General features: G+C 40.0%; 1 protein-coding gene across 2 annotated transcripts in view; it reads right to left on the reverse strand.

The window, feature by feature from the left end:
- mcc (MCC regulator of WNT signaling pathway) overlaps nt 1-20,512 on the reverse strand; it is a 90,498-nt gene that overhangs the window by 49,955 nt on the left and 20,031 nt on the right. The window contains exons 2-3 of one of the 2 annotated variants that reach the window (XM_056266681.1): nt 10,319-10,432; nt 1,932-2,074 (exon numbers count right to left, since the gene is read on the reverse strand). In XM_056266681.1, coding sequence (XP_056122656.1) covers nt 1,932-2,074; nt 10,319-10,432 — 257 coding nt within the window. The remainder of the gene's footprint in view (nt 1-1,931; nt 2,075-10,318; nt 10,433-20,512) is intronic. The other variant, XM_056266682.1, reaches the window with a different exon arrangement.

Raw genomic sequence — 20,512 nt, forward strand, 5'->3', positions numbered from 1 at the left:
GAGTGAGTGTGTGAGTGAGTGTGTGAGTGAGTGAGTGTGAGTGAGTGTGTGAGTGTGTGAGTGAGTGTGTGAGTGAGTGTGTGAGTGAGTGAGTGAGTGTGTGAGTGAGTGTGTGAGTGAGTGTGTGAGTGTGTGTGTGAGTGAGTGTGTGAGTGAGTGTGTGAGTGAGTGTGTGAGTGAGTGAGTGAGTGAGTGAGTGAGTGAGTGAGTTAGTGAGTGTGTGAGTGAGTGAGTGAGTGAGTGAGTGTGTGAGTGAGTGAGTGAGTGTGTGAGTGAGTGAGTGAGTGAGTGTGTGAGTGAGTGAGTGAGTGAGTGAGTGTGTGAGTGAGTGAGTGAGTGAGTGTGTGAGTGTGTGAGTGAGTTAGTGAGTGTGTGAGTGAGTGTGTGAGTGAGTGAGTGAGTGAGTGTGAGTGAGTGAGTGAGTGTGTGAGTGTGTGAGTGAGTTAGTGAGTGTGTGAGTGAGTGTGTGAGTGAGTGTGTGAGTGAGTTAGTGAGTGTGTGAGTGAGTGTGTGTGTGAGTGAGTGTGTGAGTGAGTGTGTGAGTGAGTGAGTGTGTGAGTGAGTGTGTGAGTGTGTGAGTGAGTGAGTGAGTGTGTGAGTGTGTGAGTGAGTGAGTAAGTGTGAGTGAGTGAGTGAGTGTGTGAGTGAGTGAGTGAGTGAGTGTGTGAGTGAGTGAGTGAGTGTGTGAGTGAGTGAGTGAGTGAGTGAGTGTGTGAGTGAGTGAGTGAGTGTGTGAGTGTGTGAGTGAGTGTGTGAGTGAGTGTGTGAGTGTGTGAGTGAGTGTGTGTGTGAGTGAGTGAGTGTGTGAGTGAGTGTGAGTGAGTGTGTGAGTGAGTGTGTGAGTGAGTGAGTGAGTGAGTGAGTGTGTGAGTGAGTGAGTGAGTGAGTGAGTGAGTGAGTGTGTGAGTGAGTGAGTGAGTGTGAGTGAGTGTGTGAGTGTGAGTGAGTGAGTGAGTGTGTGTGTGAGTGAGTGAGTGTGTGAGTGAGTGTGAGTGAGTGTGTGAGTGAGTGTGAGTGAGTGTGTGAGTGAGTGTGTGAGTGAGTGAGTGAGTGAGTGAGTGAGTGAGTGTGTGAGTGAGTGAGTGTGTGTGAGTGTGTGAGTGAGTGAGTGAGTGAGTGAGTGAGTGAGTGAGTGTGAGTGAGTGAGTGAGTGTGAGTGAGTGTGTGAGTGAGTGTGAGTGAGTGTGTGAGTGAGTGTGTGAGTGAGTGTGAGTGAGTGTGTGAGTGAGTGTGTGAGTGTGAGTGAGTGTGTGAGTGTGAGTGAGTGTGTGAGTGAGTGAGTGAGTGTGTGAGTGAGTGTGTGAGTGAGTGTGTGAGTGAGTGAGTGTGTGAGTGAGTGAGTGTGTGAGTGAGTGAGTGAGTGAGTGAGTGTGTGAGTGAGTGAGTGTGTGTGAGTGTGTGAGTGAGTGTGTGAGTGAGTGTGTGAGTGAGTGTGTGAGTGAGTGAGTGTGTGAGTGAGTGAGTGTGTGAGTGAGTGAGTGAGTGAGTGTGTGAGTGAGTGAGTGTGTGTGAGTGTGTGAGTGTGTGAGTGAGTGTGTGAGTGAGTGTGAGTGAGTGAGTGAGTGAGTGAGTGTGAGTGAGTGTGAGTGAGTGAGTGAGTGAGTGAGTGAGTGAGTGAGTGTGTGAGTGAGTGTGAGTGAGTGTGTGAGTGAGTGTGTGAGTGTGAGTGAGTGTGTGAGTGTGAGTGAGTGTGTGAGTGAGTGAGTGAGTGTGTGAGTGAGTGTGTGAGTGAGTGTGTGAGTGAGTGTGTGAGTGAGTGTGTGAGTGAGTGTGAGTGAGTGTGTGAGTGTGTGTGTGAGTGAGTGAGTGAGTGAGTGAGTGAGTGAGCGAGTGTGAGTGAGTGAGTGATTGATTGAGTGTGTGTGTGTGTGTTTGTGAGTGTGTGTGTGTGTGTGTGTGTGTGTGTGTGTGTGTGTGTGTGTGTGTGAGACCTGATGGTGGAGGCCTGCAGTAGGTCGATCTTCTTGTTGAGTTCTGCGATGATGCTGTGTAGTTCTGTGATTCGCTCCTCGTAGCGCAGCGTCGTTCTCTCCTGAACCTCCTCATGCTCCCGCAGCAGATGAGACTGCTCACACTGCACACACACACACACACACACACACACACACACACACACAAAGAGAGAGCGTGACAGAGATTAATAACACAGTTACACTGAGGAAAACTGCAAGGTGAGATAACCACACATGCTGTGCACACACACACACACACACACAGTGAGAGATACAATCTCTACGAGACATGCAGAATACCTCCAGAAACACACTCTGACACACACACACACACACACGCTTACTGTGCACACACACACATGCGCTCTCTCACACACACACACACGCTCTCATAGACACGCTCGCACACACTCTCACACACACACACACGCTCTCTCACACACACACGCTCTCACTCACACACACGCTCGCACACACACTCACACACACGCTCGCACACACACACACACACACACACGCTCGCACACACATATATTGAGAGACCTTATATTATTTTAGTTGGCTCATAGACTTCCATTGTTTTTCAACAGTCAAACTTCATCTGAAGCATTCATGAGCCTTTCTAAATAGTGAAAAGACATCAAAAGTCCTCAAGTCAGTTGTCCTGATATTTTACTACATTATTGAGGACGTTTGACACTTACAAGCATAAACAAACCTCTACACACACACACACACACACACACGTTGACCTGCAGCACGGGAGAAAATTCACACAATCCACCAAACGACGTCAAAATCACCTCGTAATACGAGGTTGGGAAAGGCCGTTTATACTAGTTTCAGACTCATAATTACAGTAATCAAGAATAAAACTGTAAAAAAATGAATCTCAATACAGCTTAAAACAAGTGAAACAAGACTAAATAAATAAATAGTGTTTATAATGATCGTAAACTTTATTTTAATTTGCATTATTTCTGAATGCGATAAACCGTGACTCGTACTGATGTGATTATCTGTGTTGGTTTTCTATCAACAATGCAGTTTGACCGGATGAGACGTGCTTTCCAGAAAATATGGTAATTATTTATAATTATTCACAGGAATAGTGCCTAAAGAATAACATTTTAGTGGACAGATGAGTAACTCTCACATTGTTCTTCACTAATCTGATAGATTAGATTAGAGTACATCACAGCCCTAAAATATCTCAATGCATCCAAAGCTCATAATTCAGCGATTAATGAGTTCCGGTCGATCGTTAGTCTGAGAACCAATCAGTGAAGCCGCGCTCAACTCAATGCTATTGAACTATTACACTTCTCATCAGACTAAACACACGCTTGACAACGGGCGGATCCAGAGTAATGACTGAGTTTAACCGGGAGCTGGAGGATCACAGGCACAAACTCTGGGATTCGCATGCCGGAGTGTGTGTTTCGCCTTCCTGGAATGATCTTAGAGGAATGGCATGTTTTCCTGGCGGGAGTTAAAGACTGTGTGTGAAAACAAAACAAGGTCAATCACTCCGTCTAAACGAGGACAGACAATAACCCGCTAAACACACACACTCCACCTCTGACCAGAGCGACAATTACTGCACAATGAGTCTATTCATGATCACAGACACAACAGGAAGGAACACACACACACACGCTCATACACAATCATAGACACACACGCACGTACACACACTCATACACACACACACACACAATCATAGACACACACGCACATACACACACACACACACAATCATAGACACACACGCACACACACACACACACACACACACACACACACAATCATAGACACACACGCACATACACACACACACACACAATCATAGACACACACGCACATACACACACACACACACACACAATCATAGACACACACGCACACACACACACACACACACACACAATCATAGACACACACGCACGTACACACACTCATACACACACACACACAATCATAGACACACACGCACATACACAGACACACACACACAATCATAGACACACACGCACGTACACACACTCATACACACACACACACAATCATAGACACACACACACACACACAATCATACACACGCACGTACACACACTCATATACACACACACACAATCATACCCACACACGCACGTACGCATAATCATACACACACACACACTCATACACAATCATACACACACACACACACGTACACAGTACACGCACATACACAAGCTCATACACACAAACGCACGTACACACACGATCATACACACACACACGCTCATACACACACAATCATACACACACACACACACACACACACACACACAATCATACACACACACACGCACGCACGTACACACACAATCATACACAGACACACACGCTCATACACACACACACAGACCCACATACACACACACACTGACATACAATCACACACACACACACACACACACAATATTACGCAATCATACACACACAATCATACAGACACACGCTCATACACACACAGACCCACATACACACACACACTCATAAACACTGACATACAATCATACACACACACACACAATAATACAAATCATACACACACTCACACGTATTCACATTATATACTACAGCTCAACATTTTTGAGTCACAAAAATTCACAGTAATTTTTTTTTTTTTTTTTTAAGAACAAAATTAATACTTTTATTCCTCAAGGACACATTTAATTGATCAAAGGTGACAGTAAAGACATTTATAATGTTACAAAAGATTCTATTTCAAATAAATGCTGTTCTTTTGAACTTTCTATTCATCAAAGAATCATGGAAAATAAAATATATGAGGGTTTCCACAAAAATATGAACAGTTTTCAACACTGATAATAATCATAAATGTGTCTTGAGCATCAGATCCTCATATTAGAGTGATTTCTGAAGGATCATGTGACACTGAAGACTGGAGTAATGATGCTGGAAATTCACAGGAATAAATGACACTTTACTGTATATTCACATAGAAAACAATTATTTTACATTAGAATAATATTTTACCATTTTTACTGTATTTTTGATCAAATAAATGCAGCTTTGGTGAGCAGAAGAGACTCTTTTAGAAACATTAAATATATTACCGACCCCAAACTTTTGAACTATAGTGTAAATATATATATATATGCATCAGTAGTTTTTGGAACAGAACCGAGATGTGCATATGTTTTCACTTTCAGTTGTTAGTTTTGTATGAAGCGGATATGTCATGATGAATGTGCACAGCGCTGATTTGCTGCTCGTTGGCTGATGTTTATGGCTGCGTTTCAACAGTAACTCACACTGGCAACAATACAGGCTGTGTTTCAGGAACGGCCTGATGAGAAGTGTTGCTTTATGGGAAAACACTGAGACACAAGAGCGCATTGAGCCCGGAGAGAACGGACCCTCACTGAAACAGGCTGGGGTCAAAGGTCGGGTCACCTCATGCTCTCAGGGCTCGAGGTCAGAGGTCGGGCCTGAGGCCGTCTCCCTTCAGGGTCGTTTCTCTCAGACAGAAGCAGAGTCGCGGAGCTTTAACCTCCAGATCCTGATCCGCACGACACTGACAGACTCACTTTAGACTCTGAGTTCCGGATCGGCAAATACAGGTCGACAACTCCAGAACTACACACACTCGACGCATCTAAACTACACCGAATGAATAATATAACACACCTACAACAGCACCAAATACACAATCATGCACACACACACACACACACACACAAATATACACACACACACACACTCTCTCTTACACACATATACACACACACTCTCACTTACACACTCATACATACACATTCTCTCTCTCTCAAACACACACAAATATACACACACTCTCTCAGACAAACACATAGACACACACACTCTCTCTCTCAAACACACACACACACACAAATATACACACTCTCTCAGACAAACACAGACACACACACTCTCTCTCTCACACACAAACACACACACACACACTCTCTTACACATATACACACACTCATACATACACATTCTCTCTCTCAAACACACACACACAAATATACACACACTCTCTCTCACACACACACAAATATACACACACTCTCTCAGACAAACACATAGACACACACACTCTCTCTCACACACAAACACACACACACAAATATACACACACTCTCTCTCACACACACACAAATATACACACACTCTCTCAGACAAACACATAGACACACACACTCTCTCTCTCACACAAACACAAACACACACACTCTCACTTACACACACATACATACACATTCTCTCTCTCAAACACACACACACTCTCTCTCTCTCTCTCTCTCTCTCTCTCTCTCTCTCTCTCTCTCTCTCACACACACACACACAAATATACCCACTCACACACTCTCTCTCTCTCTCTCTCTCACACACACACACACACACAAACACATACATGCACACACACACACACACACACTCTCACTCAAACACATCCACACACACACAAACACTCTCACTTACACTCACACACACACACACATACACAAATATACACACACACACTCTCTCTCTCACACACAAACACATACACACACAATTATACACACACTCTCTCACACAAACACAAACACACTCATACACAAACGCTCACGTACACACTCATACATACACACTCATACACAAATATACACACACTCTCTCTCTCACACAAACACATACACACACATATATATACACACACACACACACACACACACACTCACTTACACACTCATACATACACTCTCTCTCTCTCACACACACACACACACACACACTCATACACAATCACACACACACACTCTCTCTCAAACATACACACAATCACACACACACACACTCTCTCTCTCACAGACACACTCATACACAATCACACACACACGCACACAACTAGAGAGTTTTAGTTTACAAACGAACATGTGATCAAGTACCTCTCTCAATCGATGCAAATCCAAATTTGTGCGCTTCACACTCGACACATCTAAACTACACCGAATAAATAACATAACACACCTACAACAGCACCAAATATATACAAATAAACGTACACAACTCAAACAGCAAGTTCCTTTCAAGCACACGCCCTCTTTCCAAAACCCCGCCCTCACAAAATGATTGACAGGCAGAGAGCATTTCTGATTGGCTGACAAACTGTGGGCTGATTTCCGCCAACCTGAGTGTGTTCTCGTCCTCAGGCCTCAGAGAGACGGTGCAGGATCTGTCAGACAGCAGTGATGTGTCACGCTTATATCCTCTTTAACACAAACTAGACTGGAGTCTTCTCATTATCGTCTTTCCACCGGCGACAGATCAACCGAGACACACACCACAAGTGTCCAGGTGTGCTTTACATGCACATGTATACGAGACTAATTAGCTGTCAGATCGCAAATTACATCTATGTGTCACAATAAACTCACCGAGCAACCAATTATAAACATAACAGATGTGTTACTGAGTGTGTGTGTGCGCGTCACGCTGAAGCCGTGGAGCTGAGAGTTTCATAAAACATAATAAAGTGAAAGATGCATCAATATGATAAAACACACTCACTCACACACACACACAAACTCATACACGTATACACAGTCATACACACACACAGACACAAACATACACTCTCTCTCTCTCTCACACATACACACACACACATACACACTCATACACAAACATACATACACACACTCTCAAATGATCAAGATCAAAATGTATGCAAATTAAATTGGATACACAGAATTAGTCAAATACAGGTTAAATTGACTAAAAATAGTAAAATTGACTGTGAACGGACACACACACACACACACACACACACACACGTTTCGATTGACGGGTTGCTTCGCTAAAGCAATGACACAACGTTGATGACCTTTCAGGTTCTGTGGCAGGTCAGATTAAAATATGACGAATCATCATAAAATCAGAAATACATATCTGATACGGAGTGCAATAAAGAAGGAGAATTATTTTAATTAAAAAAGACTATTATTCCCCGTTTGTGCTTGAAGCCTTCGACAGCGTTTTAATCTTCGGCTTGCATAAATTACATACAAAAGTGTGAAATATCGACAGTACGTAATTTACATAAACAATAGACTGTGGTAATGCACAATTTAAGTTTGTGATCTGATAAGAATAAATGCATTACAGGCTCATTAAAAAAGCAAAACAGAATGTATCTTTTGATTGCGCTACTTGAAAATATTGATTGATTTCTAATGTATGAGATATGTGTCTTCATTCTTCATCTCAAAGAGTCTGAAAAGGTTTGTTTGAAGATTCAGTCTCTCTAAACCCCGCCTCTCTGAGAGCTGCTCTGCTGTGATTGGTCAGAAAGCAAACGCTCATTATCATATCTGAAATCTCAGCTCTTGATACATAGTGATTCGAAAAGTAACGATGGCGTGGGTTTTACCGTATTAATATTCTCAGTGTCTTCTCGACATGAACGACACGAACCAAACTCTTCCAGTCTCAGATAAACTACAGTGTTTGAGGGCGGGGCTTAGAGACGCTGCTCAGCCAATGGGCTGGGATTATGCAAATGCAGGGCTCTAGAGTGCGACCAAAATTTGTAAGGGTGCGACTAATTTTTTTCCTAGGTCGCACCAGTGCACCTAACGTTCTCGCATGATTGCATCCGTTGCCTCTCAACAAACGAGTCTTTTGTTCTCCTTGCACACATGGTTGGATCATATCGTGGTCTAAACCAATCAGAGATAGAGATTGGGCGGGTCTTTGCCTCTGATTGGCTGTGGTTCAGATATTCCTGTAGGACTAAAATGCTCCGTGCTGTGTGATTGAAATAAATTGCGACCTGTCACCTGAGCACCAGAGAATCAGTTACGGCAATCAGCAGCATCAGCTAAATAAACGCAGGAAAACAGACGACGAAGAAACTTTAAAACATGTAGGCTACTTGAACTAGGTAAAAAATATTGATTTCTCGATTTTAATCGATTCTCATTTTACGAACCGTTGGGCTCTGCTGTTTTCAGTTGATGAATGAATGGAACATTGTAGCGAGCATCCCATCCAATATATTGCAATAATCTTTGTGCTTTGTTACTATTGATATGAAACAAAGTCTCAGATTTCAAATTAGGTCCATTTTCTTATGAAATTCAAAAACATAAATAGCGTTTTGGCGCTGTGGCGTGAGATCGCTCTGGCTCAGCTCAGCTCAAGAGAAGCACATGATCTCCTCTTCCGCCTTAATAATACCAGTTACAGCACGAAATAAACATGAACGAGCGTCTGAAAGTGTGTTAAAAGACAGAGTACAACTTATCGAAATCCGTATCTTTCACATGGAATCGCTCAATCGGTGTTTCAACCGTGGAAAGACGTCAGTAAAACGCTTGTAAACAATGTCATGTAACGTCACATTTACCTCAGAAAAAAAACATATCCAGTGACCATAAACTCGTTAGCTAGCTAGAAAAATTAACTATAGGGAGGAGCATTTTGCCAAATATATGCACCATATTGCATATTCATTATAATTTTTTAATGTTTTTCAATATTTAATGCATGTTGTTTGAAAAAATCTGGCAAATTTTTATGCAGCCACCATTTAAATGTTTATATTTCATATAACTTTATTATTATAAAAATAAATAAAAGTGTAATTTAAGTGTTTGTGTACAAATCAGGTAATTTTTACCTTCAATATAATAGTAGGCTAATGAAGCCTAGTGGGCTACAACTGACTCCCAGTTTACAGCATTAGTTGAGATTTGTTTTTCATGAGAAAATTTGCCATGTATTGTACCTGATATCCAAAATAATCAATATTGAATCGAATTGTGAAATTTGTGTCAATACCCTGCCCTAACTTGAACAATGTAAAAACAGCACTTTAAATGTTTTATTTTTATATAATAATAGATCATAATAATAAAAAAAAATTTGAAGCACAATTATACTGTATATAAAAATATAAATCTTTTAAATATTTTTATATACAGTATAATTGTGCTTCAAATTTTTTTTTATTATTATTATTCTTGTATAAAAGCATTTACATAATATATATGAATGTATATGGAGCGTGATAAAAAGGTGACCTTGAAATTGTGGCGTTAAAGGTGACGTGAGACGAGGAAAAATTTTAGTGCACCTAAATAAATAAGTTAGGCGCACCAGTGCAACCAAGGCAAAAAGTTAGTCTGGAGCCCTGAAATGAGTTACACACCTACATAGATTCAGCAGATGCAATGCAGAAATGGCGAGTGGAAACATCTCCTGTGCCAGGATCTGACAGTGTGTGTGTGTGTGTGTGTGTGTGTGTGTGTGTGTGTGTGTGTGTGTGTGTGTGTACTGACCTGTGCTTTGGCCAGTCTGTTCTCCAGCGCTTCTCTCTCTCTCTCGGTTTGCAGCAGTCGCTGGTTCAGCTCCACCACGTCACCCTTCAGAGACGCCAGCGCGGCCAGATGAAGCTGCACACACACACACACACACACATTACAAAACACACCACGTAAAACCACACCAACGACCTGCACAGGTGGATTTAATGCACATGTTAGTTTGTTTCTCTGGTCTAACAGTGATTCTAGACTGTGGATAATCCTTATTAGTGTGTGGAACAAAAGATCATCGTCTGAAACTTGGTAAAGGTGTGTTTTACACACACACACACACACACACACACACACACACACACACACACACACACACACACACACACACACACACACACACACACACACACACACCATGGCCATGAGTGGAACAGGTTAAATGGTCCTGATAACAACAGTCACACTTCAGAAATGCCGCATTGGAAATGAATGCGAGACGAGTTTCCTCTAGTGGAAGCGTTTGGAACTGCAGCCGAACAACATCTCACTGAACGCTGGTTTACTGAGAGATCAGCCTCACATGCGGAACACACTGGGGAGAGTTACGGCTGAGATTAGCTCACTTTTAGAGGGAAACGGAGAGCACCAGAGGGTTAAATAGAAATCTTTTGTAACATTATGAATGTCTTTAATATCTCTTTTGATCAATTTCATGCATCCTTGCTGAATAAAAGTATTAATTTTTCTAAATAAAAAATCCTTCTAACTCCAAACTTTTAAATTATGAATGTAGAATAAAACAGCTGTTCTGGACTGATGATATGACTGAGATCTTCATCTCATGTGAGTGAACATCATCATTATCATCATCATCTAAAGAGATCCGAGACAAAAGTATCATTCATTTCTGTGTGTGTAAGAGGTTTTTGCAGTGGGATCACGCGGGCCGGGAAACGAAACATCATGAAATAGCTAAACCTCTATTTGATCTGCGATGTCTCCTCAAATCTATTTCACATCTCAGTGGAGAGAAAGAAGTCAAATCACACGGTTCTTTCTTTCAGCTGAACAACAGTGAAGCAAAGCGCAGATCCTGAGAGAACCAGCCAAACACACACACACACACACACACACTCACTCTCTCTCACACACACACAAAACACGCTTTCACACACCATCAGAGTCTGGCATGAGAACACTGCACTCAGTGTGTGTGTGTGTCTCTAATATAGTGAAAGTGTTCAGTTCAGGGTAAAACGGTTTATTTAGCACTATATCTTTTCCTACATACTATAAAATTATGAATATCCTAATAATAAAGTCACTGCCAAAAATAACTAAGCAAGACCAGTATGCTAATTATTCATTTCATATAGGAGTATTAAATGCATGTCGACTGAAACCTTTTATAACGTTGCTTTTATGACAAAAAAAAAAAAGAAACTGAGGATTAGGTTTAATAAATATTAATACCAATTAAATTGCCAATGAGATCCAAAAAATATAGTACTATATAGATAGAACCATTAAAAAGTTGGGTTGGTAAGATTTTAAAATACACACAAGGCGATACGATTCCAGCAACAAATGATTTGTTTGTCCACACCAGACGACATGCAACCAAATCAATCAAAAATCTCAGCCAATCAGAAGAGCGTGTGGGCGGAGCCTCTCTGCTAATGCACCAGTACCTAATCAAGTGAATAAAAAACATTATTAGAAATACACACTGAAACTATAGACACTGAAACAATCTTTGTCCTGGACATATATACTCTGTTCACAGTCTGAATGTTTGAAGTTAAGATAGAAATGATATTCAAACTCACATTAGATGCTTTCAACATTAAATAAAGCAGATAATTAGTACCTGAGATGATTGACATCGCAGAAACAGAAACAGTTTCTCAAATTATAATCAGAGTATCACCGCCGCGTCTGATCTTTATTTGATCAAAAATATATTAAAAAATATATATATTATTCTAATGTAAATCAGCTGTTTTCTATGTGAATATACAGTAAAGTGTAATTTATTCCTGTGAATTTCCAGCATCATTACTCCAGTCTTTAGTGTCACATGATCCTTCAGAAATCACTCTAATATGAGGATCTGATGATCAAGACACATTTATGATTATTATCAGTGTTGAAATCAGCTTCATATTTTTGTGGAAACCCTCATATATTTTATTTTCCAGGATTCTTTGATGAATAGAAAGTTCAAAAGAACAGCATTTATTTGAAATATAATCTTTTGTAACATTATAAATGTCTTTCCTGTAAATCTGGTTCCTGTAAGTGTTTCCTGAAGTTCCTCCGTCTATAATCCTGAATCACTGTCCACTCGTGTTTAAAGAAACACCGGGAAAAGTCCTTCTGTGCGGACCCTGACACACACACACACACACACACACACACACACACACACACACACACACACACACACACACACACACACACACACACACACACACACACACACACACACACACACACACACACACACACACACACACACACACACACACACACACACACACACACACACACACACACACGATTCATGGACTCACTGAACTCTCTGTAGAAACAGAATTCTGTCACGCTTTAATAGGAGAATCGAGGAAAATGTTTGGAAAAAGCCCCATTTGAGGATGGATCAGAATTGTATAGCTCAAAAATACATATTTCTAGAACAAATATTCATTATTGAAGATGAAGAAGTGGCACAACGAAAGACAAAACCATTTGGTGCCAAACACACCAAATTTATGAATTAGAACTTGGATTATTTCTCTAAAATTGTGTAAAAAAAATATGATTTTGAAAAATTGATTAAAAAAAAACAATAACATTTTTATAAATTATATTCAATAATTAATGTCATGCACAATCAAGACCAAAGATATGAATTTTAAAATACTAAAGTACCAAATTTACTCAATTAAATTAACTAATAATTTTAAGTCTGATTCAATACTGAAAATATATTTTCTAAAAAATACAAAAAAAATATATTATTAGACTTTCAAATGATACATAAATACTAGAGATGCACGATATATCGGCCACCATTTCAGTATCGGGCGATAAATGTTCATTTTTAATGTTTTCGGCCTGATAAGTAAACGTGTCTGATATATTAAAGCCCATAAATAATGTATTATTTCCTTCAGCTGAGACGCTTCAGATGCGCACTGTTCAACATGATGATTATGAATTGCTTGAAATATGATTGGAATCACTTCAAAAAAGGAAAATACAGTTCAGTGCAACATGTGCAGCGCAAGCCTGTCATATCGGCTACACAACATTATCATGAGAACATCATAATTGTGTGTTTGGGACGTGGATTTTAAATGGGGAGACTTTTGTTTTTGTAATCAGGCTCTCAAAAATTATATAAAAATTTAGATTTAGATTTATCGGCCGATATATCGGTTATCGGCTTTCAAATGTAAAGAATTATCGGTAACGGCCATAATTTTCATATCGGTGCATCCCTAGTTAAATTGTACATTAACTACATTAAATAAAGAATTTATATATACATATATATATATATATACACTCACCGGCCACTTTATTAGGTACACCTGTCCAACTGCTCGTTAACACTTAATTTCTAAGCAGCCAATCACATGGCGGCAACTCAGTGCATTTAGGCATGTAGACATGGTCAAGACAATCTCCTGCAGTTCAAACCGAGCATCAGTATGGGGAAGAAAGGTGATTTGAGTGACTTTGAACGTGGCATGATTGTTGGTGCCAGAAGGGCTGGTCTGAGTATTTCAGAAACTGCTAATCTACTGGGATTTTCACGCACAACCATCTCTAGGGTTTACAGAGAATGGTCCGAAAAAGAAAAAACATCCAGTGAGCGGCAGTTCTGTGGGCGGAAATGCCTTGTTGATGCCAGAGGTCAGAGGAGAATGGCCAGACTGGTTCGAGCTGATAGAAGGGCAACAGTGACTGAAATAACCACTCGTTACAACCGAGGTATGCAGCAAAGCATTTGTGAAGCCACAACACGCACAACCTTGAGGCGGATGGGCTACAACAGCAGAAGACTCCACCGGGTACCACTCATCTCCACTACAAATAGGAAAAAGAGGCTACAATTTGCAAGAGCTCACCAAAATTGAACAGTTGAAGACTGGAAAAATGTTGCCTGGTCTGATGAGTCTCGATTTCTGTTGAGACATTCAGATGTTAGAGTCAGAATTTGGCGTAAACAGAATGAGAACATGGAACCATCATGCCTTGTTACCACTGTGCAGGCTGGTGGTGGTGGTGTAATGGTGTGGGGGATGTTTTCCTGACACACTTTAGGCCCCTTAGTGCCAATTGGGCATCGTTTAAATGCCACGGCCTACCTGAGCATTGTTTCTGACCATGTCCATCCCTTTATGGCCACCATGTACCCATCCTCTGATGGCTACTTCCACCATGTCACAAAGCTCTAATCATTTCAAATTGGTTTCTTGAACATGACAATGAGTTCACTGTACTAAAATGGCCTCCACAGTCACCAGATCTCAACCCAATAGAGCATCTTTGGGATGTGGTGGAACGGGAGATTCGCATCATGGATGTGCAGCCGACAAATCTGCGGCAACTGTGTGATGCCATCATGTCAATATGGACCAAACTCCCTGAGGAATGCTTCCAGCACCTTGTTGAATCTATGCCACGAAGAATTGAGGCAGTTCTGAAGGCAAAAGGGGGTCCAACCCGTTACTAGCATGGGGTACCTAATAAAGTGGCCGGTGAGTGTATATACACACACACACACACACATCATATACATATACATATATATATTATTCTGATTCAAAAAAGCTGCATTTACAAGTACAATATAATATTTTCAAATACTAGGTTAACTAAATGAAATTAACTAATAATTTAAAATACATACAAGAAGAATATTATCCTGTCCTCTTCAATTATCTAAGCACCAGTTAAATCTGTAAAAGACACCATTTAGGTATCGCAAAAAATCATTCATTTAAAAAAAACACACAAAAAAACAGACACATGAAGTTTGTTCTTCACAAAGCAGCAGGAAATCTTCATGTTGTCAGGAAAACCAACATCAGCTCGATCGAACGCTTCGAGACGGTTCCTCATATCAAGAGTAAAAGGACAGGAGAAACGAGACGAGAGAGTCTGTGTTTCCCAGCTCTCGCTCCACAGAACATCACGCTTCATCTCTCTAATCGAGTTAGTGCCGGCCGGCCGGCGGCCAGAGAGCGAGCGACTCACAAGAGGGCCATTCAACATCAGGCTAATTGAACACATTACGGGCCGCATGTGTTTAGAGCTGAGAAACTTCACAGGACTTTCCCTCAAGTCCTCAATCACTCAATCCATGCACTTTTTAAGAGGCAATATTTTTTTAAAGGGCTCCTATAAGGCCCTTTTCACAAGATGAGAAATAAGTCTCTGATGTCCCCAGAGTGTGTGTGTGAAGTTTTAGCTCAAATACCCCACAGATATTGTTATATATCATGTTAAAATTGTCACTCTTTGAGGCTGAGCAAAAACACGCCGTTTTTGTGTGTGTCCCTTTAAATGCAAATGAGCTGCTGCTCCCGGCACAGGGGGCGGAGCTTCAAGAGCTTGTGTGTGTGTGTGTGTCTGTCCCTTTAAATGCAAATGAGCTGCTGTGTGTGTGTGTTCTTGTGTCTGTGTGTGTGTGTGTGTGTGTGTGTGGTTCCCCTGTAGGTTCAGTAATAAAGATGTCGTGTGTGTCGCATGACTCCAATGATCTCCATTAACGAGGAGACGCTGTGCACTCGATACTTTTAACCTCGTCACGACCCCTAGAGAACTGACACTGACGTACGGTCAGATCTGACCGCGCACGAGCGTCTCGGCATTAGCAGATTATACACACACACACACACACCAGGCTGAGTGAATCTTTAAATGACAGATGTGTCACTCACACACACGCGCATTCTCACAAACACACACACACACACACACTCACTCACATACATCAGATCTGACCGTGCACGAGCGTCTCGGCATTAGCAGATTACACACACACACACACCAGGCTGAGTGAATCTTTAAATGACAGATGTGACACTCACTCACACTCACACACACACACACACACACACACACACGAAATCAATGTTTTTACTTACAGAACACGCTCGATTGTATGGAAGCTTGTTTCCGCCACAGAATAAAACATTTGAGAATATTGCGACTTTTTCTCTCACAATTGCAAGTTTATGTCTCGAAATTCTGACTTAGTTTCTCAGAATTGCGAGTTATAAAGTCAGAATTGTGAGATATAAAGTCAGAATTGCAAGATATAAAGTCAGAATTGCGAGTTATAAAGTCAGAATTACGAGATATAGTCAGAATTGTGATATAAAGTTAGAATTGCGAGATATAGTCAGAATTGTGATATATAAAGTCAGAATTGTGAGATATAACGTTAGAATTGCGAGATATAGTCAGAATTGCGAGATATAGTCAGAATTGCGAGATATAAAGTCAGAATTGCGAGATATAGTCAGAATTGCGAGATATAAAGTCAGAATTGTGAGATATAACGTTAGAATTGCGAGATATAAAGTTAAAATTGCGAGATAGTCAGAATTGCGAGATATAAAGTCAGAATTGTGAGATATAAAGTCAGAATTGCGAGTTATAAAGTCAGAATTACGAGATATAGTCAGAATTGCGATATAAAGTTAGAATTGCGAGATATAGTCAGAATTGTGAGATATAAAGTCAGAAAGAATTGTGAGATATAACGTTAGAATTGCGAGATATAGTCAGAATTGCAAGATATAAAGTTAGAATTGCGAGATATAGTCAGAATTGCAAGATATAAAGTTAGAATTGTGAAATAAAGTCAGAATTGCGAGATATAAAGTCAGAATTTCGAGATATAATGTCAGAATTGCGAGATATAACGTTAGAATTGTGAGAGTCAAAATTACGAGATATAAAGTCAAAATTGCGAGAATATAACGTCAGAATTGCGAGATATAAAGTCAGAATTGCGAGATATAGTCAGAATTTCGAGATATAATATCAGAATTGCGAGATATAGTCAGAATTGCGATATAGTCAGAATTGCGAGATATAGTCAGAATTGTGATATAAAGTCAAAATTTCAAGATATAAAGTCAGAATTGCGATATAAAGTCAGAATTGCGAGATATAAAGTCAGAATTGCGAGATATAAAGTCAGAATTGCGTGATATAAAGTCAGAATTGCGAGATATAAAGTTAGAATTTTGAAATAAAGTCAGAATTGCGAGATATAAAGTCAGAATTGCGAGATATAAAGTCAGAATTGTGTGATATAGTCAGAATTTCGAGATATAATATCAGAATTGCGAGATATAAAGTCAGAATTGTGTGATATAAAGTCAGAATTGCGAGATATAACGTTAGAATTGTGAGATAGTCAAAATTACGAGATATAAAGTCAAAATTGCGAGAATATAACGTCAGAATTGCGAGATATAAAGTCAGAATTGCGAGATATAAAGTCAGAATTGCGAGATATAAAGTCAGAATTGCGAGATATAGTCAGAATTGCGAGATATAATATCAGAATTGCGAGATATAGTCAGAATTGCGAGATAGTCAGAATTGTGATATAAAGTCAAAATTTCAAGATATAAAGTCAGAATTGCGATATAAAGTCAGAATTGCGAGATATAAAGTCAGAATTGCGAGATAGTCAGAATTGTGTGATATAAAGTCAGAATTGCGATATAAAGTCAGAATTGCGAGATATAAAGTCAGAATTGCGAGATATAAAGTCAGAATTGTGTGATATAAAGTCAGAATTGCGAGATATAAAGTCAGAATTGCGAGATATATAGTCAGAATTGCGAGATATAGTCAGAATTGCGAGATATAGTCAGAATTGCGAGATATAGTCAGAATTGCGAGATATAAAGTCAGAATTGCGAGATATAGTCAGAATTGCGAGATATAAAGTCAGAATTGCGAGATATATAGTCAGAATTGCGAGATATAGTCAGAATTGCGAGATATAGTCAGAATTGCGAGATATAAAGTCAGAATTGTGATATAAAGTAAGAATTGTGATATAAAGTCAGAATTGCGAGATATAGTCAGAATTTCGAGATATAACATCAGAATTGCAAGAAATAAACTTGAAATTCAGACTTTATATCTCGCAATTTTAGTCAATTCAAGTCAGAATTGCAAAACAAATAGTCACAATTACCTTTTTTATATTTCATTCTGTGGCAGAAACAAGCTTCCATACTATTGAGATGCTTAAACCCCCTGAACTATATTTTAGAGCACAAAAGAGCATGAAAACCTAGACAACATTAAACACGGGTTTGTCCTGAACTGTGTATCGCAATCACAGCAAAACCAGTATAGACCCACAACCACACACCAGTGCTCAGCGCTGACTCGGGTTTACTAGTTTCTAATCCATTAGGTTCGGTTTCATTTCATTAAGTCTGAAGCGGATCATTAATGCGTGTGAAAGCAGGTCTGAGACTCAATCTCTCACTCAGCGCTTCACACACACCGATAACCCTTAAATCACGCCGGCACACACACACACACACACCAGCAATTCACTCTTATAATGCGTTTCATTTCCACCATCACATCTGTAAACTTCAGTTAACCTAGATAAATGCATGACATTTTTTGGTTAATATGCACATGTTCTTCAATGACTTGACACACACACACACACTTCTTATGTCCTCTATTAAAAACATACAGTGGCTTCTTGCACTTTTCGACACTTGCATTAGTAATAAAGTGCCAATAACCCCAAACGTTTGAATGGTAGTGTAGATGATATATATAGATAGTGATCACCAATAAACACTGTAACACACACACACACACACTCCTGCATACGAGTCTCATCCTGCCAATATGAGATATTACGCAAGACATTAAATTTGGGAATGACTAACAAGCGGTTATATAATAATAACAGGCACTTTGAAATGTCTGTCAGGAAACAGTCAGAAGTCGAGCAGCTGCTAGCGGATCATGAACACACACACACACACACACACACACACTTTACCCTGCTGCCTGTCAACATGTCAGAGATTCCTGGGAATCATTTCTGCCACCCACCTACTCAAACACACTCACTCACACACACACACACACACACACACACACACACCTCTCCTGAACGCTCACCTCTGATTGTGTCTCTGATATGACGTGTCTCTCGTGAGGTCTGATCAACATCTGCTTTGAGTCTCGGTTTGCATGTTAAAGGCAGAAATGAAGTGTGTGTGTGCGTGTGTGTGAGTTTTAGACGTTTCCTTTAGATGTTTACGCTGGGCTTTCCTTCCTGTCAGGATAGGGAGGGATCGTCTCTGCGTGTGTGTGTGTGTGTGTGTGTGTGTGTGTGTCTGTGAGTGTGTGTGTGAGTGTGTGTGTGTGTGTGAGAGAGAGGATGCATTAAATTGATCAAACGTGACAGTAAAGACATTTATAATGTTACAAAAGATTATATTTCAAATAAATGCTGTTCTTCTGAACTTTCTATTCATCAAAGAATCATGAAAAATCAAAAACTGTTCAACACTGATAATAATCATAAATGTTTCTTGAGCATCAGATCCTCATATTAGAGTGATTTCTGAAGGATCATGTGACACTGAAGACTGGAGTAATGATGCTGAAAATCACAGGAATAAATTACACTTTACTGTATATTCACATAGACAACAATTATTTTACATTAGAATAATATTTCACAGTTTTTTGTGTATTTTTGATGAAATAAACGCAGCCTTGGTGAGCAGAACTTATTAAAAATTTTTTTAAATCTTACAGGTTTCAACTTCAGTCACTCGTCCAAGTCAATGTTATTATAAGTTCACAATCTCAAAATTAAAAAATCTATTAAGGAGAGTAAAACTGGGCGAGTTTTCCTGACAAATTCAAGTTGAAAGAACACACATGGCATCATGACAGAGATGCCTAATAAAGTGTGTGATTCACTTTCGTTCCCACAAGGCATTGCAAAAATGCGAATTGTTTAGAGACAAAAATTGTCGGTAATTGAGTTTATTGGCCCGTGTGTCACATGTGGAGCTTCCAGACTCGTGTTCCTGCAGCTAAACATCTCTCAGATCTCAGAAACACACGCTGAGCCAGAGGTCAAAGGTCGTGACCCGAGGTCAACACGCTGGAGAAAACAGT

Source organism: Rhinichthys klamathensis, unplaced genomic scaffold, assembly GCF_029890125.1.
Source record: "Rhinichthys klamathensis goyatoka isolate OS25496 unplaced genomic scaffold, OSU_Roscu_1.1 h1tg000252l_1, whole genome shotgun sequence".
NCBI classification, from domain to species: domain Eukaryota; kingdom Metazoa; phylum Chordata; class Actinopteri; order Cypriniformes; family Leuciscidae; genus Rhinichthys; species Rhinichthys klamathensis.